The following is a 26,386-nucleotide window of genomic DNA, read 5'->3' as shown; positions in this document are numbered from 1 at the left end:
GCTATTCTCACACATACCCTTGAGAGAGACATCCATTGTCTTGAGGATGTATACGGGGCAAAAAGTATACCCCAGAGGAAAAATAAGGGTGCCTGTCGAATACAACGGCAAGAAAATACGGAAATTTTATCTCTACATTCTGCAAGATGGTGGACCACCGTTATGGGGACGTGAATGGATCAGAAAGATAAGTTTAGACTGGCACTCCATTCAGGCACTGACGGTGGCTGGTAAAAAGGATGACGACGTCACTCCTGGACGATTGTCAACAATCTTAGCTGACGCCAAAGAGGTATTTCAACAAGAACTGGGCACTCTTAAAGGCGTAACCGCCTCGATAAAAATAGAGGAGAATGCAATTCCCAAGTTTTTCAAAGCAAGACCGGTACCATATGCAATTCGCCCAGCCATCGAGGCAGAGCTGGAGAATCTGGAGAATGCAGGCGTGTTATCTAAGGTAGACTGGAGCGAGTGGGCGACACCCATCGTTCCTGTCATGAAGAAACCGTTAAACAATAAGTCTGAGGAGCCAAGGAAGGTTCGCACCTGTGGGGACTTCAAGGCGACGGTGAACCCAGTCCTTCACATAGTACAATATCCTCTTCCAAGGATAGAAGATATCTTCGCCTCACTAAATGGAGGGAAGCGTTTTACAAAAATTGACCTAGCACAAGCATATTTGCAGATGGAGGTTGAAGAATCCTCTAGGAAGTATCTCACGATAAACACTCACAAAGGTCTTTACCAGTATAATTGACTGGTATTCGGAGTAGCATCAGCTCCGGCGATATGGCAAAGAGCGATGGAACAAGTCCTGCAAGGGATTCCGGGGACTCAGTGTTACTTAGACGACATCCTAGTGACAGGTGAAGATGACAGTGAACACCTTTCCAACCTAGAACAGGTGCTCACTAGACTACGTGAACATGGGCTACGAGCCAATCGCCCCAAGTGCGAGTTTTTTAAGAAACAGATATCGTATTGTGGCCACGTGATTGATGAAGAGGGGTTGCATAAGTCCCCTGACAAAATTGAAGCAGTAGTTAAGGCTCCAGCGCCTGAAAATGTGTCGCAACTGAGGTCATTCCTCGGATTGGTGAATTACTACCATAAGTTTTTGCCGAATTTGTCCACAATTCTGCATCCACTGAACGCCCTACTACGAACGGGAGTAGCATGGAAATGGGGCGATGAATGTAAGCGGGCCTTTCAGAAGAGTAAGGGCCTAATCACTTCAAGAGAAGTATTGGCTCACTACAACCCATCACTACCGATAAGACTGGCGTGTGATGCGTCTCCCTACGGCATTGGGGCGGTACTGTCACATAAATTCCTTGATGGTTCAGAGAGGCCGATAGCTTTTGCGTCATGCTCGTTGACTTCAGCCGAGCGTAACTACGCCCAGATTGACAGAGAGACCCTCAGCCTGGTGTGGGTGGTGAAGAAGTTCAATCACTACCTGCACGGTCAGAAATTTACTCTACTAACTGATCATCAACCTCTCGTCTCCATTTTCAACCCTCAGAAGGGCGTACCGATAATGACGGCACAACGGCTACAGAGGTGGTCCCTTTTCCTAGGGGCACACCAATATGACATCGAGTACAAAGGAACGAAACAGCATGGGAATGCTGATGGATTGTCGCGCCTACCATTGCCGACGGTGGAAGAAGAACTGGCAGTGGATCCTGTGGATTTATTCCACTCGACTATAGTCGAATGTCTCCCTGTGACGAATGCAAACATAGAAAAGGAAACACGAAATGACCCGACACTCTCCTGGGTCTATGATTTAACAGTGAAGGGATGGCCAGCACATGGCGAACCACTGCTGCCAGCATTCTCGCTGAGAAGAGAACAGCTGTCAGTGTGCAGAGGAACCTTGATGTGTGGATCCAGAGTAGTAATTTCACCCAAATTGAAGGATAGAGTGCTCAATGAGCTTCATGAGGGTCATCTGGGAGGGGTAAAAATGAAGAACTTAGCCAGAGCGTTTGTGTGGTGGCCAGGAATCGATAGAGAAATCGAAGAGATGACCAAGAGCTGTACAGGATGCCAGAAGGTCCAAAACGCCCCACCACAAGCCCCTCTACATCCATGGGAGTGGCCCTCATCTCCATGGCAAAGGGTGCACATTGATTTTGCTGGTCCCTTTATGGACTCGATGTTTTTAATTGCAGTGGATGCACATTCAAAGTGGCCAGAGGTAATAAAAATGTCCTCAACCACCACAGAAAAAACTATCACAGTCTTACGAACCATATTCGCCAGGAATGGGCTGCCTGAACAGATTTGCTCTGACAATGGACCACAGTTTGTGTCTGAAGAGTTCCGGAGGTTCTTAAAGAACAATGGTGTTAAGCATTACACATCCGCCCCATATCATCCAGCCACTAATGGATTGGCCGAGAGGTTTGTTCAAACATTCAAGAAGGCTATCAAGGCAATGTGTAATGAAGATATACCCCTACAACACAAGGTGGATAACTTCTTGTTTGTCTACCGGAATGCGACACATGCGGTTACCAACCAAACTCCAGCCATAATGTTCTTCAATCGAAGACTACGATGCCGCTTGGATTTGGTTAAGCCAAACGTCAGAAGAGATGTGGAGAACAGGCAGTTTCAGAATATGAATGAAAGGCCGACCAGGAGTTTTAAGATAGGTCAACCAGTTTTGACCCGGGACTACCGCACAGAGAAATGGCAGCCAGGAACAATCTGTACACGGCAAGGACCTCTAATGTATACCGTGGATGATGGAGAGAGCATTGTAAGACGCCATGCTGACCAGATTCTAGAGTCACTGGAAAATGTCAACTCCACACCACGATCTGATACACCTGGCGATGAAACCGAAGTACCAATTGCATCTACCGCCGAATCGGTGATATTGGAAGCAGACGAACCAAACAACGACATTGATCCCGACTCAACCTTGCCAGAAGAACCTGATATCCCAAAGAGGCGTTATCCAGACAGAATCAGGAAGCCTCCTCAAAGACTGAACTTATAATTGCTTAACTTCAACCAATGTATCTAGCAACCGTAATTGTAATTGTAATTAGTTATTATTTAGTTGTTAAATGAATGTTATGTACTGTTTATCTAAAAGGGGAGGAATTGTTGTGTATGTCCCTTTAAGGGAATAACTGGTCTCAGACTGCAGTACCGGCAGTGACCACCCCTGTATAAAAAAGGCCCTAGCAGGCTTCTGTAGTTTCAGTTTCCAGGTTGTCTCCATTCAGTAAAGACTTGTTAAACCAACTCCTGCATTCTGTGTCTCCCTTAACACACGGATTTAATAACTACCACAATGCACACGCAAAATTTCTGATCTCTCCTGAGCCACGTGGGCATTGTCAGCGAGGGAGAGGCTCCTTTCACCGGTCTTGCACACTTACTTGCCAGGGACCAGTTGCAAAGCCTCTTTGCTGGGGACTGAGTTACTTTTACGCTCGACTGGTTTTCCAAAACAGTGACCTTGTAGGAAAGTGTACATGTGTGCACATAAGGTGAGGTTAGGAACAGGTTCATTCTCGAAGCCCTGATCAAAACTGTCTGCCGACACTTGCTGTGAGCTCGCACGTGAAGAACCGCTCCTTGGGTGAGGCACTTTAGTGTTGTGTATGTAACCGTTTACCTTTAAGGGAACTATAGAATGTGACCGTTCGCCTTTAAGAGCACTACTTCAGGGTGGCACTATTTATTGGCTCATGTATACTGTAATACCGATAGTGACCACACCAGTATATAAGGGTTGTGATACGTTAACTAGGGCTGAAAATCGCCCAGACCTCTGAATAGTAAAGACCTGTTTTGTTTGTACTTCTAAAGTCTCTGAAGTTATTTACTGCACAACTTACAGACTTTACATTTAGGGCTGCTGTTGCTGTATCCCAGGATGAGTCCGCACCTTGAGGAGAAGAAAGGGAGAAAATTGGAAAAAAAACAAATTGCCTTTCTGGCTCATAAAATTTTACTGGCTCACTTACAGATCTGCCAATGATGTCAGTCTTTGCTGGCCTGCAGTATTTGGTTACCAGTACTTGCATTTGACATCCAGTTCTCATTGAGTAAGCATCAGCATCAAGTGTAGCACACAGGCAATCCATAAAGACAGCATTTACTGAGCCAACGCTTCGAATATGAATGTCTTTGACTTGGACCCACAGCAGAGGTCATGGGTAAGAATGTAAATGGGAGAGAGAGAGAAAATGTACATGTTGAGAGGGATTGTGTTTAATTAAGATGCCCATGATTGGTGCAGAAACACCAGACGCCAGTGCTGGGCTGGGGCCACACTGCACAATCATCTCCTCGGCTTCGGTTTCCTACTCATGAAAGAGATTCAAATATTAGATTTTTCATGAAACAATGAAGAGGGCGTGGATGCTTTTTCAATGATCTTCAGGCTGGCTGAGTTCCTAAAATCCCCTGATCTTAAAACTGTTTCTGAGCTGCCATCTTGGCTGCCGAGAAAACTCAGGGTGTGCCTCTCTTCACCATATCGGCGTGCCGCTTTTGTTGGATATCGGTAATAGTTTTAAAAAGTACTTTCTTTTTGTAAAGATGCATTGGCATTGGTTTCACACAAACACTGCTGGAAAGTCTGTCAAATACATTGGAGTGAAGACGCAGTTATATTAATAAAACAAAACAGTAACGGGAAAGTCTTTTCCATCCCTGTTACTGTACAGTCATATCACCAGAATTTCAGTAAAGCATATTGGTGGGGGGGTGATATTTTCATACACACTTGAACTGTAAAAAACACTCAGCAATACATTTATAGATTTCTTCAGTGCAAAATCATTAATGTAGATTTGCACATTCACCCAAGGGATATCTTTGTTTTTCCAAATCTGGTATTTGAAGAGAGAGAACCTTGAGTTATAAAACATTAAGATGAAGTAATCCTCGGCCCCTGTTAATAGTGATAGTTGCAGTTTGAGACTATGAGGTTAATTCAGTAATCCAACGCTTTCAGTCAAGAACTATGCTCAGCTGGAGCACTAAGGTATTATCATAGAATGATACAGCACCAAAAGAGGCCATTCGGCCCATCACGCTTGTGCCGGCTCTTTGATAGAGCTATTCAATTAGTCCCATTCCCCTGCTCTTTCTCCCATACCCTGTACATTTTTTTCACTTCAAGTATTGATCCAATTCCCTTTTGAAAGTTATTATTGAATCTGCTTCCACCACCCTTTCAGGCAATGCATTCCAGGTCATAATAACTCGCTGCATAAAAAATAATTTTCTTCATTTCCCCTCTGGTCCTTTTGCCAATCACCTTAAATCTGTGTCCTCTGGTTACTGACCCTTCTGCCACTGGAAACAGTTTCTACTTATTTATTCAATTGTAACTGTCCATAATTTTGTACACCTCTATCCAATCTCCTTTTAATCTTCTCTGCTCTAAGGAGAACAACCCCAGCTTCTCCAGTCTCTCCACATAAATTATGTCACTTATCCCTGGTACCTTTCTAGTAAATCTCTTCTGCACCCTCTCTAAGGCTTTGGCATCCTTCCTAAAGTGTAATGCCCAGAATTGAACTCAATACTCCAGCTGAGGCCGAACCAGTGTTTTATAAAGGTTTAGCATAACTTCCTTGCTTTTGTACCCTGTCCCTCTATTAATAAAGCCAAGGATCCCATCTGCTTTTTTAACAGCCTTCTCAACTTGTGTACGTATACCCCCCAGGTCGCTCTCTTCCTGCATCCCCCTGTAAAAATTGTAGCATTTAGTTTATATTGCTTCTCCTCATTCTTCCTATCAAAATGAGTCACTTCACATTTCTCTGTGTTAAATTTCATCTGCCATGTGTCTGCCCATTTCACCAGTCTGTCTATGTCCTCCTGAAATCAGTTACTGTCCTCCTCAATGTTTACTACATTTCTGAGTTTTGGTAAAGTACCACAGTAATAGACTTATTTCCAAAATTAAACAGACAGTAGCAGCGTGGATACAAAATTAGCTAAGGGACAGAAAGCAGAGAGTAGTTGTGAATGGTTGTTTTTCAGACTGGAGGGAAGTATAAACTGCAAACTTTGAAATTATTCCCTGTATACCCAAGTCCAGGTGATTAACATATATATCAAAAAGAGCAGTGGTCCTAATACTGACCCCTGGGGAACACCACTTTATACTTCCCTCCGAGTGGACTTTGCATATGGCACCGAATTTTAGTTTTTATGAAAATAAAAATAGGTCTCCTTTGTGATGCCTGAAAACTGAAATGTCCATGTGAAACACTGATTATTGTGTCTGAATAAATATTAATTGGGTAACTTTTAATTAACCTTTTTCCTTCCCTTCCATCACAACGGGCAAATTCCTGCTACTCTGGTACAAGTGTCTGAGGAAATAGAATTGCATTTATATTGACGATAGCAAAATACTGCGGATGCTGGAAATCTGAAATAACAACAGAAAAAGCTGGAAAAACTCAGCAGGCCAGGCAACATCCGTGGAGAGAGAAACAGAGTTAACGTTTCAGGTCGAAACCCTTCTTCAGAACTTTATATTGACATTGTTTTAGCTTGGGATTCCAGAAGACCAGGGTCTACACTATTAAATCCGATTTTTATATTCCGATGGCAGACTCATAAGAGCCACAAAAAGCTTAGGGGGAGAAATTTGGTTGTTAGCGTCACCGATTAACGCCTAAAGACATCGAGAAGTGGGGCGCTAGCCAATTTCCGGGCAGGCGCAAGGCGCCTTGCGCCTCGCCCCATATTGAGCATGCATTTAGCGCCGGCGCTAAATCTTAGTGCTCGCTCATGGGCGCAGGCTGATTATGACGTCATTTGAGTGTGCAACGCCTTTTGGGCGCCCCGGACCGGAAATTCAGTGGCGCCCCCCTCCGTAGCGCCTGGCGCTAATAGTGACAGCTTACCTGGACCTTACCAAGTTGCTCTCGGGCTGGAGGAGCGTTATTTAAAGGGGACTGGTGTGGTTTAAAAGCGGCAGCCATTTTTGGAGCACAACTTCCTCGAGAGCTACAAAGAGTTGCTGAGCTGCACACTGAGAGCCATTTGACCACTGAGCTAGCGCAGACAGACGATCTTCAGCCTTCTGACCATCACCTTGCTGTTGGTGAGCCTTGACAATGGGGAACCTTCCTGTGGGCACTTATTATGGGGGCTGCATTGGAGGGGAACTTCCTGCTGCTGAATCATCTGGAAAGGGCACTGAGACGCTGGGAGAGGGGGGCGGGCATGGCCAGACGGAGGAGGGCCAACAGACGTCGCCACAGCAGACCTTACGCTGGCAGGGTTTTCCGACAGCAGTTTTCCAACATGAACATGCCGGAGGAGCAGTGTGTCAGAAGGCTGCGATTTAGAAAGGAGGTGGTGACTGAGCTGTGCCAGCTGCTTCAGCCAGATCTGCAGCCTCAGATAAGGTGCAGGACATCTCTGTCAGTGGCTGAGAAGATACCTGCTGGCCTGAACTTCTACGCGAGCGGCTCTTCTCAGGCTGCGCATCAGAGGCTGATCAGAAGTAGCTTCTAGGCCCCTCTCACGGAATGCTTGCTGCCATTCCAAGAACAGGAATGGAACCGGTCTGATACCCCCAAGCCTGTGAAGGGCAAGATGCATGTAAATAGCAGGCATGGCCATTGTAAATGAAGAAAGTGTTTCATTACACAAAATGTGGTTCCTTCAAACATGAGAAAGCTGTGGCAACAGAAAGCAAAACTAATACACTGACACATAACTGCCTCTCACACCCGGGAGACTGTTCAAAACATAAATCACATTCCGACCATCTTCCTTGGCCTTGATTCCACTGCACCAACCAAAGCATCCAATGCCCCATCAGTGAGGCGTTCCACCCTCTGCCTCACCCTTTCAATGTCTTGCTAGGCTGGTGCGCCACAGGTAGGCTCCCACCGCTTTGAAGGCCTACAAGGCAGTGAGTGTGTCTGGTGATGCCAATTGACCTGCCCCTTTAAGAGCTGGCCGGCACCAGTGTGTCTCAGGGAAAGTGATTATTGACAGCACCCTCGCTGCGCCATGCCGCTGCGAAATTGGGTTGCGCCGCCGGGTTAGCGCCTTAGGAGTAGCGTGCAGCGCCTGATTTAGCGCCGCAATCACCTTTAGGGGCGCTGCAACCCAATATCGCGCTAGGTGGCGCTAAATTGCGCCTGGCGCTAAACTTTGCGCATCGCCAGGACTAGCGCCCCAAACGCGGCTATACCGAATTTCTAGGCCTTAGTCTTTTAATTTGCCTTCAGGATAAGGGTTCAGCAGTGTGAATGCCAAATAACAACAGAAAACGCTGACAAAACTCAGCAGGCCAGGGCAGCATCCGTGGAGAGAGAAACGGAGTTAACGTTTCAGGTCGAAGACCTTTCGTCAGCGTAAATGCCAGGAGCTTTCCCATAAATACCAGTCAAAGCACTGTACAAAGCTCCAGGCCACACTGTACTCACTCCCTTAGCTCCAGTTTGCAGCACTGGCTTTTTAAGGTGGGCCCCTGGGCAGGAAACCTGGTGCACCACGTATAGTACAGGAAACTCTCGATTTAACGGCACCTAAATAACCGGAAATCTCTGTTAACTGGCAAAATTCAGGAGTAGGTTCAGGTAAGTTTTACTTCATATTAGTGGCAGTTCCTTGATCTGTGGCTGTGTAACTGGGATTCGTGCACTTGTTGCTAAGCAACAGGGACGCTTGGTCTGTGGCCGGAGTTCCTGCACATGTTGGGAAGCCTGGATTTGTTGCTGTGTACGGAGCTCGCGTACCTTTTAACTATACCTCTCTGTAATCCGGACTTTCTGATAAACCGGCACCACGCCGGGCCCGTTGGTGCCGGATAATAAAGAGTTTCCTGTACCAGGAGCCTCATTGGAAGCAAAAGTATGAAGGGAAATGGTGGCTACTTGTCACTTGCATTCCACTTGGAGGTGAAATATTGAGTGTTGCACTGATATAGACAACTCTGCCACATATAATCAAAACCTTGGAAGTGATGCATTATCACTGCCCCCATTCTCCTACCTAAGTGTCGCACCAATTGTGGGGAATTCAGGCATCCAGCATCTATCACTTCCAGGTCAGGTATAGCATGACCAGATACAGACAGAAGCTCCCTCCACTTGCTGCACCAAATTTGCTCAGCCCAACCTTGGAAGAACAGCCCTTCTTGCAGCACTATTGTATATTTTCCTATCTCAGATCAGTCATCCTCTTGCTGCTCTGCATGAGATTTCACCAATTAGTGCCAATTTAGGAACTGGATTTGAGCTTCTGGCTCGTGAGCATGAGAAGTGGATTAAGATGTTGTAAACTTATTTCACATAGGATTCTGATGGTCAGTGGACAGGAGACTTTAGTCTGGGCTGAATTTGAACTTGCATTCCAGAGCTGAACGACCAGTGTTAGATGCACCGAGCCACTGGTGCCCCCACCCCCCATTTCCCATGCCCACATTTCCATTGGATTTTGAAGTTGGCTGTGTGTCGTGCAGTAATAGCCATTCTTTGGAAACTATTGTCCTGCTGTACAATTGTAGCATTTTTCATCAACTGATGCAAAAATGCTTCTGTGTTCGAAGGGATTCAGTGTTTCAAGCACATGCGTTTTGTAAACAATGACCTGACGACCTATTGTAATAACAACAGAAAATGCTGGAAACACTCGGCAGGTCAGGCAGCATTGAGGAGAGACCTATTGTAATTACTTATTTAAGGCCATTCAGCCTGATTAAGAATAAATTAATGATGTCACTGTTTTGAGCCACAGTATGGGCGAGGAGCTTTTTAACTCGATATCAAGTGTTTTCATAAATAATAATTTTACCCAATTCATAGCATATTGAAAGGGAGTTTCAATGCCCTGTGCATTGCTTGTGATGACTTGTTTCTTTGTTACCTTGTTCCTGTCACACAACTCTGAAGATAGGAATATAAAGCTAAAATGACAATCATCCTCCAAGACCTATTTTGAAGCTTTTAAGGTAATTGCTGAACTCTCCCACCTTCATTAGGTCTTTTGTGCTGTCTGCCATACCTTGACTGAGAGCACAGAGAGGTGGCCTGTTTCCACATCTCTGTTATGTTGCTCTGACTTGACACCATATAAATGCATAACTGTGGCCCATGATGACTGGCCACCTGTTTTTTGATCCCCCTCCCCCACAAAAAAAGAAAAGTCTTGCTTCCCTTTGCTGTTATCTCGACGGTCTAGGTGATGATATGTAAGAATCACTGATTCACTCCCTCCACCGTTGCTGCAGTGTGTGCTATCTACAGGGTGCATTGCACTGCACCGCACCCACCCTCCTGTATGCTTCAGAGACTTGGACCATGTACAGCAGGCACCTCAAAGCACTGGAGAGGTACCATCAACGCTGCCTCCGCAAGATCCTGCAAATCCATTGGCAGGATGGGCGCACCAACGTCAGTGTTCTCTCTCAGGCCAACATCCCCAGCATCGAAGCTTTGACCACGCTCGATCAGCTCCGATGGATGGGTCACATCGTCCGCATGCCCGATACGAGACTCCCAAAACAAGCGCTCTACTCGGAGCTCTGACATGGCAAGAGAGCCCCAGGTGGGCAGAGGAAAGCTTCAAGGACACCCTCAAAGCCTCCTTGAAAAAGTGCAACATCCCCACTGACACCTGGGAATCCCTGGCCCAAGACCGCACAAAGTGGAGGAGAAGCATCCGGGAAGGCGCCGAACATCTCGAGTCTTCGCTGGGAGCAAGCGGAAGCCAAGCGCAAACAGCGGAAGGAGCGCACGTCAACCCAAGCACCCCACCCACCCGCCCCTTCAACCACCGTCTGCCCCACCTGTGACGGAGACTGTAAGTCCCGCATTGGACTCATCAGTCACCTGAGAACTCATTTTTAGTGTGGAAGCAAGTCATCCTCGGTTCTGAGGGACTGCCTAAGAAGAAGGAAGAAGAAGCACTGCAGCAAGTCACCAAGGCTTCTTAGGTAGCAGCTTTCAAACCCACGACCTCCACTACCTAGAAGGACAAGGGCAGCAGGTGCATTGGAACACCATCCCATCCAATTTCCCCTCCAAGTCACACACCACCCTGACTTGGACATATATCACTGTTCCTTCATTGTCGCTGGGTGACTGTGATCATGGTGCAATATTGCTCCTCATTTTTCTCTATCTGTCTGTAGCTTTTGACTCGGATGACCACACCATCCTACTCCAATACCTCTCCCCCGTCGTCCAGCTGGGTGGGTCTGCCCTCACCTGGTTCCATTCCTATCTATTCAGTCATAGCCAGAGAATCACCTGCAATTGCTTCTCTTCCCACTCCCGCACGTTTACCTATGGAGTCCCCCAAGGATCTATCCTTAGCCCTCTCCTTTTTCTGATCTACATGCTGCCCTCGACGGCACCATCTGAAAACACGTTGGGTTCACATTTACGCTCATGACACGCAGCTCTAACTCACCACCACCTCTCTCGACCTCTCCACTGCATCTGATTTGTCACACTGCTTGTCCAACATTCAGTACTGGTTGAGCAGAAATATCCTCCAACTAAATATTGGGAAGGCCGAAGCCATTGTCTTCGGTCCCTTCCACAAACTCTGTTCCTGAGCCACCGACTCCATCCCTTTTACTGGCAACTGTGTGAGATTGTACCAGACCATTTGCAAACATTTTGTCCTATTTGACCCTGAGCTGAGCTTCTTACCTCATATCCTCCCATCACCAAGACCGACTACTTCCACCTCTGTAACATCGCCCCTGCCTCAGCTCATCCGCTGCTGAAATCTCATCCATTCCTTCGTTACCACTAGACTTGACTATTCCAATGCTCTCCTGCCGGCCTCCCACCTTGCACCCTCAGTAAACATGAGCTCATTCGAAACTCTGCTGCCCGTATCCTAATTTGCACCAAGTTCCCCTTCATAGATCACCCCTGTGCTAGCTGACCTACTTTGGCTCCTGGTCTGGCAAAGCCTTGATTTTAAATTTCTCATCCTTGTTTTCAAATCCTTCTGACGTAATAAAACTCACTACGCACTTGGTTTGAGCATAAAGCAAGGCTTTAATCAACTTGTTTCAGAACATGGAGGTCTAGTTGTACTTCACTAGCTCCTTGTCTTTACAAAATGTCCCTGGCGAGCTGAGGCCAACGCCCGAGTATTTATACTCCTTGGACGGCGCCACCAGCTGGCCGTCCAGTGTTATTTCATAGGTAGTTTCTCGATGATGAGGTTTATGACACCCTCCATGACCTTGTCCCTCTCTAACCCTGTAACCTCCACCAGCCCTACAACCCTCTGAGATCTCTGCGCTCCTCCAATTTTGGCTTCTTGCTCAAACTTGATTTTCATCGTTCCACCATTGGCGGCCTTGCCTTCAGCTGCTTGCGCCCTAAGCTCTGGCATTCCCTCTCTAAACCACACCAGCTATCTTCTCCTTTAAGAAACTCCTGAAAACCTACCCCTTTAACCAAGCTTTTGGTCACCTGTCTTAATATCTCCTTATGTGACTCGGTGTCAAATTTTGTTTTATAAGTATATTAAGGGCAAGAGGATAACCAGGGAAAGGGCAGGGCCCATTAGGGACCAAAGTGGCAATCTGTGTGTAGAGCCAGATGATGTAGGCGGGGTTTTAAATGAATTTTTTGCATCTGTGTTCACTATGGAGAAAGACGATGTAGACATAGAAATCGGGCAAGGGGACTGTGATATACTTGAACATATTAGCATCAAGAGGGAGGAGGTACTAGCGGTTTTAGCAGGCCAAAAAGTGGATAAATCCCCAGGCCCGGACGAGATGTATCCCAGGCTGCTGTGTGAGGCAAAGGAGGAGATTGCAGGGGCTCTGACACAAATTTTCAGAACCTCTCTGGCCACAGGGGATGTACCAGAGGACTGGAGAACAGCTAACGTAGTACCATTATTCAAGAAGGGTAGCAGGGATAAACCAGGGAATTACAGGCCAGTAAGCCTAACACCTGTGGTAGGGAAATTATTGGAAAAAATTCTGAGGGACAAAATTAGTCTCCACTTGGAGAGGCAAGGATTAATCGGGGATAGTCAGCATGGCTTTGTCAAGGGTAAATCATGTCTGACCAATCTGATTGAATTTTTCGAGGGGGTGACTAGGTGTGTGGATGAGGGAAATGCTGTGGATGTGGTATACATGGACTTCAGTAAGGCTTTTGACAAAGTCCCGCATAGGAGACTGGTCAAGAAGGTAAGAGCCCATGGGATCCAGGGTGCCTTGGCACGTTGGATCCTAAACTGGCTGAGTGGCAGGAGGCAGAGGGTGATGGTCGAAGGTTGCTTTTGTGACTGGAAGCCTGTGTCCAGTGGGGTACCTCAGGGATCGGTGCTGGGTCCCTTGCTGTTTGTGATCTACATAAATGATTTGGATGAGAATGTAAAAGGTATGATCAGTAAGTTCGCAGATGACACGAAAATTGGTGGGGTGGTAAATTGCGAGGAGGAAAGCCTCAGGCTACAGGACGATATAAACGGGTTGGTCAGATGGGCGGAAAAGTGGCAAATGGAATTTAACCCTGAAAAGTGCGAGGTGATGCATTTTGGACAGACAAATAAGGCAAGGGAATACACAATGAGTGGTAGGACCCTAGGAAGTACAGAGGGTCAGAGGGACCTTGGTGTACATGTACATAGATCCCTGAAGGCAGCGGAACAGGTAGATAAGGTGGTTAAAAAGGCATATGGGATACTTGCCTTCATTAGCCGAGGCATAGAATATAAGAGCAGGGAGGTTATGATGGAGCTGTACAAAACGCTGGTAAGGCCACAGCTGGAGTACTGTGTGCAGTTCTGGTCACCTCACTATTGGAAGGATGTGATTGCTTTGGAGAGGGTGCAGAGAAGATTCACCAGGATGTTACCTGGGATGGAGTGCCTCAGCTATGAAGAAAGACTAAACAGGCTGGGGTTGTTTTCCTTGGAGCAAAGAAGGCTGAGGGGGGACCTGATTGAGGTGTACAAAATGATGAGGGGCATAGATAGGGTAGATAAAGAGGAACTTTTCCCCTTAGTAGGGGGGTCAATAACAAGGCGGCATAGATTCAAGGTAAGGGGCAGGATGTTTAGAGGGGATTTGAGGAGGAACTTTTTCACCCAGAGGGTGGTTGGAGTCTGGAACTCACTGCCTAAAAGGGTGGTAGAGGCAGGAACCCTCACAACATTCAAGAAGCATTTGGATGAGCACTTGAAATGCCATTGCATACAAGGCTATGGACCAAATGCTGGAAAATGGGATTAGATTGGACAGGGCTTGATGGACGGCGCAGACACGATGGGCCGAAGGGCCTCTTTCTGTGCTGTATAACTCTATGACTCTAACTATCCTGTGAAGTGCCTTGGTATATATTGCTATGCTAAAGGTGCTATATAAATGCAAATTGTTGGCTGTTGTAGATTTCAGCAATGCACTTGCTTGTTCCTAAACAAAATGTGTCATAAAGTAAAATTTCTTGATGTGCCAGTCCATTAACTGACTAATTATATGAGCTGTTCTTCGTGTATGAGCCAGGGCAGTGAGTATTGACAGACTATTGGACTGTGGGAGTCATCACAGTTGAGCCTGATACTGTGACCACCCAGTATTGACAGCCAGGGTTGCTGAGAAACGATCAAGAAAGAAATCCTGGCTGATATTTTCCACCTTTGTTTAAGGTGTTGGGGCAAACTGACACAGCCCTACAGTTAACTGAGCAGAGACCAGGGATTGAATCTGGGACCTTGCTGGTCTGTACGGCTCAGCACCATCCCACACAGTACAGGTAGACTATCCTTTATCCGAACTTCCGAAAACCGAAAGTTTTTTCGTTCAGCGTAAGTCATGCGCACGACATGACCCAAGTGGCGCAAAACATGACAGGAGTGGTCCTCCGGGGCCCAGAACAAGAATTCCTGCAGATTGTCGACACGCCGGCCTTCGCTCTCGATGTTAAGTGTGACTGAGGGAGCTCTGCCTTTCCCTGTGAGCAGGGCAGAGGGTCACAGAGTTCCCTCCTGGGTAGGAGATTGCAGGCCGAGCCGGGCAGTGTGAAGGAGGTACCGGGAGAGTGAACCCAACAATACAGCGGCCCGTCCGATAGCTGCAGCGGCCCGTCCGATATTCTTTTCTCCGCCCCCCCCCCGACCTGATTTGCGGGCCAGCTTAGCGTAGGAGTCAGCCAATATCCGGCTTTCCCACAACTGGCGGCGGCAGTCGAGCCCCAGACCCCCGCTAAGTCAAGGAATTCAGAGAAGCAGGAAGGGGAATGAGACACGGAACAGTCGCAAGAGGTAGCCTGAACTTTTAAAATTTATATTAAATACAAATACTAATTACCAAATTAATTTAATGTTCAGAGTTTCCCAGTCTGAAAAATACCTTCTGAAATCCGAAAATTTCCGAAAACCGAAACACAGCTGGTCCCAAGGTTTTCGGATAAGGGATCAACCTGTATATCCACTGAGTCACCAAATGAGCTTGCATTGTAGCAAATTAATTGGAATATTTTACATGATTCTTTATTATTCAGCAGCTCAAGTCATATCTCTTATTTCAGTGGTCTTGAAGTGAAAAAAAAGCAAAAGAGTTACGGGGAGAGGGGAAGGAGTGAAGCATTTTTCGCGGCATGCTGCTGTAGTGCAAATGAACTTGCCTGCTGTTTCCATTATCTGGCATACAAGTGCCTTGCGCTGCAAATTAATTCTGAACTTCACACATTAATGCTGAGGTTTATTTATATTTAAATTTACGGATCAATTTACCAATATATTTAATTATACCAAACTAAGTGGTACGAGCTGAATTTTCCTAATGAAGAAATGTTCTGAATTTCCTCTGCTTGCTCTTTGTAAGTGGTTGTCAGAATGTTCTAGCCGGCTGAATTTTCAGCAATTTGTTTTGAGCTCCAGAGGCAAATCATCAAAATTTGTGGATGAATCCCCAGCTGATTTAATTTTATTCACCATACAAGCCTTTTGAGCAAACTCTTAATCAAAAAAAAAATCCCAAGAGATCGATGGGCCAATTTTGCTCTCTCTGCTCCCAAATAGCGTCCAAAAAACCCCCCAGGTGCAATGCAGAGGAATAATGGAAGCTAATTCTTTGCTCCAATTCTGTTCCGGAAGAGCACTGTATCTGAATTTCCTCTTGGCTTTTCTGGTGTCTGCACCTAACTGCATCTGAAGAGGGGCACAGCAATGTAAATTGCATGCAAAGGAAGGCCAAGAGGGCTTTGCGCACCGATGTCCTCTAATAACACTGGGCACAGATCAGGAGCATATTGCCCCTGTAAAAATCTGATTCCTGAGCTACTCTGTTAGTATTTTGCACTTGGTGATGGAGACCATTTCAGCATTGTTCGCTCCCCCACTCCCCGCCCCTTTTGTGATTTGGAGGCAGATGAGGAGAAACACCTACAAGCCTCCATGGCAGCTGCTAAAGTTATTCACCTGGGTCTCTTCTGAGCTGCAAAAAAAACGCGGATTCCCTAACGCAGAAGAAATCATCCCTCTCCCTGGCCATACCACTGCTCCGTGGCAGCTGCAGTAGAAAGAGAAGCCTCGCAGTCAAACTTGAGCTTTCCTTCTAACCCTACATAATCATCTTAGCCACACTTGTTTCCCCTATTGCCCACTTAACCAGCTCCCTCCAAGGCAGACTACAAGGTGCCAGGACTGCTGCTTTGGGCGCTGCTGCCATCCCAGCCATGGTACAGGAGGGCAAAGGCGTTCACATAGGACAGGATCTTTAAATAAACATGTAGACTCCCAGCATGCAATTCACTGCCTCTGGCTGGCACATAGTAACTGAAAAACCTATCATTCTGTATCAGCAGGGTTCCAGATAATAATCCTGCCTCATCACCTGCAAAACGTAAAATCCCTCTGCCTCTCTCACGGGCTTGAACTGTGCCTGCCCCTTTGATAGTGCTGGTAACTTTTAAGGTACTGGCGGCGCCCAGACTGCCCGCTCTCTTCTTGTGGCGATGTGACCAATTGTGCGCTCCAAGATGCACCCATGTGGCTTTTCCTTTATTTTAATTGGGCCCAACAGGAGCGGGCACTGAGTCCCAGCGGAGAGTGCCCCGTCGGCACACTTAGCACTCATTGCGCCTGCACAGACGAGAAAGATCAACCCTTTTAATTTCCTCTGTGTTTTATTTTTAGCACATGGTTTAATGTGTTTTGGATTAAGGTCTTGCCTGCTCCAGTCGTTAACCAATGTAATTTAAATGGTGAATGGCCGCTTTGAAACAGCACAAATGGGAATATTAATGCAAATACATTAACTAATTATACAAACAGGCTACTCAGTATACAATGGTTGTCCTTTGTTTTGAAGATAATTGGTTCATGAGAAGTTTTTCAAGTGCTCTGGTGTGTATATGCTGGTATCTGATGATTCTGATGCGGGGACCACAAGCCTAATGCTGAAGGATGGTTTGGATATATATAGAAAAGTAGCTCTGCAGCCACTGTGCGATTTAGCAGTTCTCCTGCCTTCTGCTTAACTCACAAAGGCGATCATTTTCAAAGGGAGAGATGCCAGAATATAAGGGCATTGTGGCCAATTCAGTGTTATATTCTCAGTGGGTATGTGACAGGTCTGAAGCATGGTAGCTTTGTTCTGCTTCTTCTGCCTGCCACAGGAATGTTTGCTATTTTTCAGATCAAAGTTGAACACCTACTGCATCACACGCATCCTTTGCGATTGATTTAACAGATCAAACGTAGGACGAGATCACTATGCAGGAGTCCTGCTTTGAGGCAATGTAACTTGCATCAAAGTGATGCTCACCAAAAACACAGCTTTACTGGGTCGAACACGTTGTGCAGATGCTGGATAGTGAGATGCTTGGTGTCTGTCAAGTGAAATATGACTTTCATTTCCATGAATGCGGAAAACAGCTTTTTTTTCTCCAATTTTCCTTCTTCCTGTCTTATGTAATGAGGTCAAACGATAGGTTTGGTATTTAAGAAGGATGAGAATGAAATGGCTTGAGTATCTTATGATTTTTTGCTGGTGCTAACTTGAGCTGGGGTATGGTTTTATGGCTGTAGATCTTCACCCAAGTGGTCATTCGTAATGTGCCACCTGGACAGTGAGTATGAACAGTCAGTTCCACCATGGAAAGCATTATAAGCTGTGAACCTGTCGTCGCCAGGCATCATACACTTGCACTTTCTAGATAGGCAGCAGAAGTGGGAAGAGGCCTGGTTGGTCTTTCACCCTTCCTAGACTAGTAGCACTAAAGTCACTTATAACAACCGTGCTGCTGCCTGGTTTATATCAGCTAACTCAACACAGACCAGTGATTGAACCTGGGACCTGCCTGGCCTGTATGGAGTGGTACATTTATCAATTGGCTCCTCATGGAGCTTATCATCAACTATTTTGTAAATAAAACATGTTTCTCTTGAGGTATTAACAAAGTATTCTGTGTGGATCTTATTAATTTTATTCAGGTGGTGTATATCAATTGGGTGTTAATTGTATTTAGGCGGTGGTTATCAATTGGGGATCCTCTTGTGTTCATATATATGGGAACATGCTGGGGAAGGGAGAGAAAAGCTCATCTTAGGAGGTGCATGGTATGTAATGTGTGTCTGTAACTAAAGGCTTGAAAGCAACTGAAGACTAGACTGTCGTATTCTAGTCTGGGTTTGAGGTCCTGGTCCTCAAACCCGGCACTAAGCTCATGGTCTACAGAGCAGCAGTGATACCCGCCCTCCTGTATGCCTCAGAGACATGGACCATATACAGCAGGCACCTCAAAGCACTGGAGAGGTGCCACCAACGCTGCCTCCGCAAGATCCTGCAAATCCATTGGTAGGATAGGCGCACCCACGTCAGTGTTCTTGCTCAGGCCAACATCCCCAGCATCAATGCTTTGACCATGCTTGATCAGCTCCGATGAACGGGTCACATTGTCCGCATGCCCGATACGAGACTCCCAAAACAAGCGCTCTACTCGGAGCTCCGGCACGGCAAGAGAGCCCCAGGTGGGCAGAGGAAACGCTTCAAGGACACCCTCAAAGCCTCCTTGAAAAAGTGTAACATCTCCACCAACACCTGGGAATCCCTGGTCCAAGACCGCACAAAGTGGAGGAGAAGCATCCGGGAAGGTGCCGAACACCTCGAGTCTCTTCGCCGGGAGCAAGTGGAAGCCAAGCGCAAGGAGCGCACATCAACCCAAACACCCCACCCACCCGCCCCTTCAACCACCATCTGCCCCATCTGTGACAGAGACTGTAGGTCCTGCATTGAGCTCATCAGTCACCTGCAAACTCATTTTTAATGTTCTGAGGGACTGCCTAAGAAAAGAAGAAGAAGGAGAAGTATTCTATCCTTCACCGCCTGGCTATCTGACGTTTACAGATCTCACTTTATTTTGTACTTAGAATTTTTCTTCATTCAAGCCATTTTTTGTTATTTTTGAAGCTGGAGAAGAGAAGGAAAACCATGGAGTGCTATGGCATTGTGGAGACCTGGAAAATATCCCCCAGGCTGGCAACCCGTATGAGCAAGATAATGTGGCTTACTCATCAGACAGTACTTGTGGGGCAGTCACAAGTTTACCCAGTACTGCTCTTCTGATCTAGTGGGTCTTTCTGGATGAATGAATGAATGAATGGCCATCTTCATCACTAATTATCTTGAGATCTAGTTGTGTGCTCTGATCGTGACTTTCAATAAATGCAAAACTCAATTTTTGTTGAGATCTTTGACTTTGTAGTGAGCACAGAATACATGTGAGTGAGTGGAAGCAGCATTCCAGTGCACCAGCAAACCTCAGACAACTCCAGGATGAATAGATAGAAAAGGAACCATTTGCAGGGTTATGGGAAAGAGTAGCGATTAATTGGATTGCTCTTTCAAAGAGCCGGTGCAGGCATGATGGGCCGAATGGCCTCATTCTGTGCTGTATTATTCGTTGCAATGAGTCACCCTTTCCCCCCTCCTCCCTACCCCCACCAACACACACTCAAATTGAAAAGAAACCAGAGGTGCAGAATCGCAATTGTTTGTCGGTCAGCGATTCGCGGCCTACAATGTTTTACTTTGATTGCAATCCATTTTGGCAGCCTCCTCACAGATTGAGTTTGGCTTTTCTGGGCAACGATCAATCAGCTTGTTTTTTGTGGTTTCATTCTTCACCCAGTAAGTAATATAATGCAGTTTGTTCAATCAGTTGAAGTTTGTTTTGCTGTTGCAAACCCACACAATGAGACTATTTATGTGAATGGATTTTAGTCATCCAACCAAACTTCTTATCACTACAAAAAACCAACAAAATGTTAAAGATTACCTGTCAAAATATTATTTTTCCTCCAAATGGAAAGTGTATAAATATAATTAATAGGTGCTGTTGCAATATTTTGTGCCTTGGTATCGTCTTGTGATTGCAGCCATTCTGGCGTATACCTAATGTGAACGACAATAGCTCCTGCCCAACATGAAAGTGCAACCCCTCGAGGCTCAAGATCTCGATTGTCGTAAGTTAAATGAGAAATGGAGAAGTGAATCTATCGCTAAGTTAGATGAGCAACAGGGACCAGGCTGCTTCATTTAGTTTTCTGTGGAGGTGTCTATGTCTGCATACCTAGTAGTATTCAGAACAGTGCGACTGAAAAAGTGCAAGGCATAAAAGGAAAGAACAATGTATAGAAATGTATTGTACAGATAGATTTTGTTTTGTTTAATAGATACACGAGTGACGATGGTCCACAAGCCAGTAATGCAGTCATCTGCATATAAACTGCAGGAAGCTTGCTTGGTTTTACATTGCTTCACACTTTTTCATTATTATCATTACAGTGTGATTTAAAAGAAAGAGTGGAAATTAATGTATATTGGATGGTTCCAGAAACCTTTAGCCACAATACCATATTTTGGGTAGTTGTACAGTAGTGGATCGCTAAGAAATATACTGTGCATGACATATAATGATCATTAAAATCAGCTTTCACCTGTTTAAAAACACAGGTATATTTTGTGTGTTTTCTGTTTTTTTTTTAATTAGTTGGAAGATAGGGGCAAAAAGTCAGTTTAAAAAAAAATATATTTTTGGAAATCAATATCAACTCAAAAAAATGCGCAAGGAGCTAAAAATAAATGTAGTCATGCTAAATGAAAATCCACACACAATTCTGTTTAAGGAAAAAAAATTGTTTCCCTGTTAATTTTCTTCCACGTGTTAAACTTGTAATTCAGACAATTGCTGAAGTTATGTAACACATTAAACACAGGGATGATCATGTGTAATTTGCACCGACGGTGTGATGCTCTGTCATCTGGAAAAATTAACAAAAATAATAATTAACTGTTGAAATAATTCAGCTGAGAGAAGGTTTAAAAATAAGTCTTTTTATTCATTCAAGGGATGTGGGCATCGCTGGCAAGGCCAGCATTTATTGCCCATCCCTAATTGCCCTCGAGAAGGTGGTGGTGGTGCACCACCTTCTTGAAACTTTTCAGTCCATCTTGTAGTAGTTTGGTACAACTGAGTGGCTTGCTAGGCCATTTCAGAGGGCAGTTAAGAGTCAACCACCTTGCTGTGGGTCTGGAGTCACATATAGGCCGATTTCCTTCCTGAAATTACATTAGTGAACCAGATGGGTTTTTAACGGCAATCCGATAGTTTCATGGTCACCATTACTGATACTAGCTTTTTATTCCAGATTTATTTAATTAACTGAATTTAAATTTCCCAGCTGCCATGGTGGGATTTGAACTATGGATGAAAAATGACCTGGGAGATGGTTTCCATGCACTTCAGTGTTGGTTTAGGGATTGTCACAAATTTTTCATTCAAATCCTAATGTACAATATCTACTATTGATTTTGGACACCACCCCTCTCCCCACAACCCAAATTTGAAAAGGTTTGCAGCTGTAGTGAATGCCAGCAGATAAGCCCCTGTGTACGGTTTCTTTCAAGCCACTTTGTTTTATTTTATAGATTTCCAATTGTTCTTTGAGGTAGCTGAGGTGTAGTTAGGCTTCCTACCACTGATGGCACCATTGCTGAATTGGTTTCTGGAGATACTTGGGGTAACTTGTCCGATGAGGTATTTTTTCTCCTTTCTCCATTCTGGGAAGCATTGATCCATTCCCCTTGATGGCGGAGGCAAAATATGAGACATGGAGAATCACAGCATTTCATTTTTTAAATAAATAAATGCTTTGGTTTTCACCATTTCAACATCAGTAAGGAAAAGGTCCAACCTTCACAAACAAAGCAATATTAAAATGACCCCCTTAGCATTAAAGATTCTGTACATTAGAGACAGGACTGACCACTTCTGAGACAACCATTTTGATGGAATTGATCGTAATATAATCTAGAGTTTTGAAATCAAAGTTTTCTCTCTCTCATTTCAGAAATGACCGGAACAGTTGCAGATATCTCGCTAGTCCACTGGAAGCAGCAATGGCTGGAGAATGGCACCCTCTATTTCCACGTCTCTATGAGTAATGCTGAGCACCTCTCCCAGATAACTCCACCGACCATGCGGGAACCCTCCGAGATAGTGGATGAACAGATGCACGTCCTTCATGTCTCAGTCATGGTGAGAGCCCCATCAAATAAGTCACATTCTCTCTTATTCTTTGTAGCATTATTGGTAGTCAGAGCTTTCATTTATAAATAAGGAAACTTAACTCAAGTTTGTTGGTAGTGTGGAAATTGCATTACAAATCAATAAATGAACAGTGGCTCTCAATTGATTGAAGAACTGTTCTACCAAATGGTGTGAGTAGAATGAAGTGCAGTGTGGGCTGTCACCCAACTGAGGGCTTTAGGTAATGTCAGATGCAGTGTGAATTGGTATTCCAGAAAAAACTATGCCACTATGTGAGAAGGCATGCTTTCTGTGCCCACAGTTATCCCACATAATTAATTTTTGTTCACATCTGTGCTGTGAGGGGGTTATAGTAACCGGGCGGCACAGGAGTTAAAATCGATGGTGTTTTGGGCTGTTTTCCTGTCAGGCAATGTTTGGATCAACAGTGATTTCAACAAAGGTCTGGCAACATATCTCTCAAGGGAAAGATAGTACGAGTCATTAAGATAATTGAAAGGGGAGAAAATAATATGCCTTAAAATGTAATGAAGTACATGTCATATTACAGGCCTAGAACTCACTTCAACTCAACTGCTGGGTGTAGGGTTATTTTTGGTTTTGCAATGAAGTGATGGGAAATCTGCTGTGATTAAAGAACATGAATGAATGCTGCAGCAGTAACCCAAGTCCTTGAGTCTTGTGACAGAGAAGGCCAAGTGCAATGGAAACACTTTTGCTGATGTGATAGTAGAAGGTTACGCAGCCACTGTGCACTGCAGCACAGTATTATCCAAACTGTTAGGTGGTTAACTCTCTGGGCTTTGACTTCTGAATTGGGATGGAACATAATCTGTTCACCTCTCAGACCCGGATTTGAATCCAGCTCAGGCCCATGGGATGCAAGTATTATTATAGATTGACTGCACGTGTGCCCACTTCCAATGCGAACCCTCGACCACTGCAAGCACATATCAGAAAATCAGAGGTGTGTTCCTCACAATCTTCTGTTCGTTTATTTTAATTTGCATTATTTGGCACACTATTCAGTTATGTTTACATGTTTGATTTTGTGCATATTTGGTCTAATCTGCCAACTTCTTCCATCATCTTAAAGGCACATATTTTTTGACTGGGGGGAAAAAGAGCAAAGGATGGCAACAGATGGCCAAGGATTGCAAAGGAGCTCCCTAGGGTGCTGCCAGCCCAGGAGCCATCTTGTTTCTTTGAGATTTTTTGAGATTTTACAGTTTTGGGCAACGTGAACCTAATTGCCAACAGTTACAGCAAAAACACTGTTCATAATTCAGCAGCCGCAATCAAAGAGACCAGAAGGATAGATGGTCTGGGGAGCAGAAATGCCACATGGATAGTCGAGGTGCGCTACTGAGGTTGGAGCGAGAGGAGATTGTTTGGGGGGGGCGAAGAGTGCAGGTAATTTCATTCTTCGTGAAGCCCATTCTGTATGTAACCTGTGACCGTCTGCCTTTAACACTAGGTTAGAACTGTTCCTTCCATTTGTAATCATGAGCAGCCTTCATTTTCAGGAACACAAAATTTGTGGAGAAGTAAATTGCTTTGAGAGTGCATGTCTACCAGTTTTTGCACTGTACTTGGGGAATGGCTGAGGTTGATTGCCACATCACAGAAGCCTTTACAGTTCATCATTTGATTGGCATACAAAACATGAGCCCTCCATCTGGGAAATGCTTCAGTTCTTACTATGAAACCAAAGAGCAGATTGCATTGTGTTCAGTGAACTATATATTCAGAGCTTGATTGATTCTCCTTGAAGAAACTATTTTTAGCCCTATTCTTTGGGACCTTTATCAAGTTAGAACGCACCTGTTAGGATGCTTGCATTTGAAATGAATGGAAGAAATTTGCAGATTTGGCCGAATATGCACAGAATCAAATCGGGAAAAAACACACACACACAGCTGAATGCAGCGTGGCAGATTGTGCAAATAAGAGAATGATAAGCACTTTGAATGTCCCAAGAGCAGTTTGTAAGTCACTGCTAGTGTAGGAATGCAAAAAGGCCCCATCCAGCACACCCCATCATATGTGCAATGTTCACACTGCTTGTGTAATAAGTTTTTGGCCAGTTACAGCTGTTATTAAATTTGATAAACATTCAATGATGAGAATCATGCCTTCGAAGAATCTGATAATGAACTGGTGATGGACATTCTAATTTAATTGATGGGACTTTACAAAGGTATCGTCGCAAGCAAACCGACACAACAGAGAGACATGTATTGGTTTCACTAAAATGTCACAGACCTGCAAGAAATTTGCAGCTAGTTAGAACCAGATAATTCCTTGCTAATTACTGGGTACAGAAAGAGGAAGCTAGAACATTTTGGGCAGGATTTTCATTGGGCCGTGGAGGCGGGATTGGAGGCGTGTGGGGGGTTAAAATCTTGAAATCGGGGGGCACGAACCCATCCCGCCCCCAACCCGCCTCCATGCCAGTTTCAAAGGAGGCAGGTACCCGACCTGTGCTGGGACCCGCCTCCCCGAGGCGGGAAGGGGATTAGTGCCAATTAACTGCCTGTTAACAGGTAGTTAACAAGGCGGGCCGTCGGGCTGAAGGGCTTGGAGGGTTCGAGATGTCCGGTGTTCAGGTGAGTGATGAGTGCATGAGTTCAGAGGTAAGTGTGTTTGGTGTGTGTAAAGTGTTTAAAGAAGTTTTACTTACCTTTACAGCCTTCCTTCCTTCAGGTCTCTGGAGTCCCTCATCTCACCGGCACAGAAAGCAGAATGGCCGCGAGCTGTCTAAAGTTGCAGCATTCAGCTTTCTGTTCCGGAGAGATCTCTAAATCATCCTGAGAGGAAGGAATTAACTTAGAGTACAGATTGTCAGTGTTTGCTGTCAAACGCTGATATTTCATCTGTCAAAAGCTTTTGACAGATGAAATGTCAATCTGTGGCGTCACCTGTTGCCGGGTGGCCCTTAATTGGCCTGCTGAGCCCGCTGGGTGGGCGCAACAAGGTCAATCAAGTGAAAATCGTGTGGGTTGGCCACAATTCGATGGGGGCGGGACTACAACCCTGAAAGTTGTAGTCCCGCCTCCTACCCGCCTCCTCAATGAAAATCCAGCCCTTTGTGTCAAAAATTGCTGTGCTTGTTTGTTTTACAATCAGACAGCGAAATTGGGAGCTAAAGAGAACTAGCACACAAGAAATGCTTCAGTTTTACTGTGATTTGTTTAAAGCGAACTATACATTTCAGAGGTGGATTGATTCCCCCTTGAAAAAACTGTCCTTTGTGATCATTAACAAATTAATCTATGGTTTTCAGTCGCTGATATTACCATGACACAGTGGAGGGTCATTTTAACCCCCAAAAATGGCTGGGTTTGGGTCTGGTGGGAAGTTTAAATTTAAAACATTTCAAACTCGAACCCAACCTGCCTCGAACCCGCCCACTTCCGGTTTTAACGGAGGCGGGATGGGGGCCGGTCTGCCAACCCACTCTCAGGAGGCGGGTCCATCATTTAAATATTTTAATGAGGCTGTGTGCTTAAGATTTTTTCTGTGTTCCAGCTTTAACACTGGCCGGCTGGGTTTCCAGGGCCTTGGGAAACCCGGCAACTGAAGTGCGGGGGGTTGTGGGGGGAGGAGAGGACTGCTGGATGGAACAGGTACGTGCCTTTCCAGCACTGCTTGTGTGCCAGGAGGAGCAGGTATGCTTCCCCAGCCCTCCAAGCTACCTTGTTTGAAATGTGCTCCTCGGCCTGAGATCTTCTCCACGAACACGGTGGCCTAGTGGTTAGCACTGTTGCCTCACAGCGCCAGGGACCCGGGTTCAAATCCGGCCTCGGGTGACTGTCTGTGGAGTTTGC

General features: G+C 45.4%; 1 protein-coding gene across 7 annotated transcripts in view; it reads left to right on the top strand.

The window, feature by feature from the left end:
- Positions 1–26,386, top strand: part of astn2 (astrotactin 2) — a 1,941,856-nt gene that overhangs the window by 189,854 nt on the left and 1,725,616 nt on the right. For all 7 annotated transcript variants that reach the window (XM_085965839.1, XM_085965837.1, XM_085965836.1 and 4 more), the window contains exon 2: positions 22,357–22,544. In XM_085965839.1, the coding sequence (XP_085821965.1) occupies positions 22,357–22,544 (188 nt within the window). The remainder of the gene's footprint in view (positions 1–22,356; positions 22,545–26,386) is intronic.

The sequence above is a fragment of the Somniosus microcephalus genome, chromosome 23 (assembly GCF_052327205.1).
Source record: "Somniosus microcephalus isolate GS21.2 chromosome 23, FLI_Smic_1.0, whole genome shotgun sequence".
NCBI classification, from domain to species: domain Eukaryota; kingdom Metazoa; phylum Chordata; class Chondrichthyes; order Squaliformes; family Somniosidae; genus Somniosus; species Somniosus microcephalus.
The sequence above is the reverse complement of the archived record's forward strand: the minus strand, read 5'-3'. Positions and strand labels throughout refer to the sequence as shown.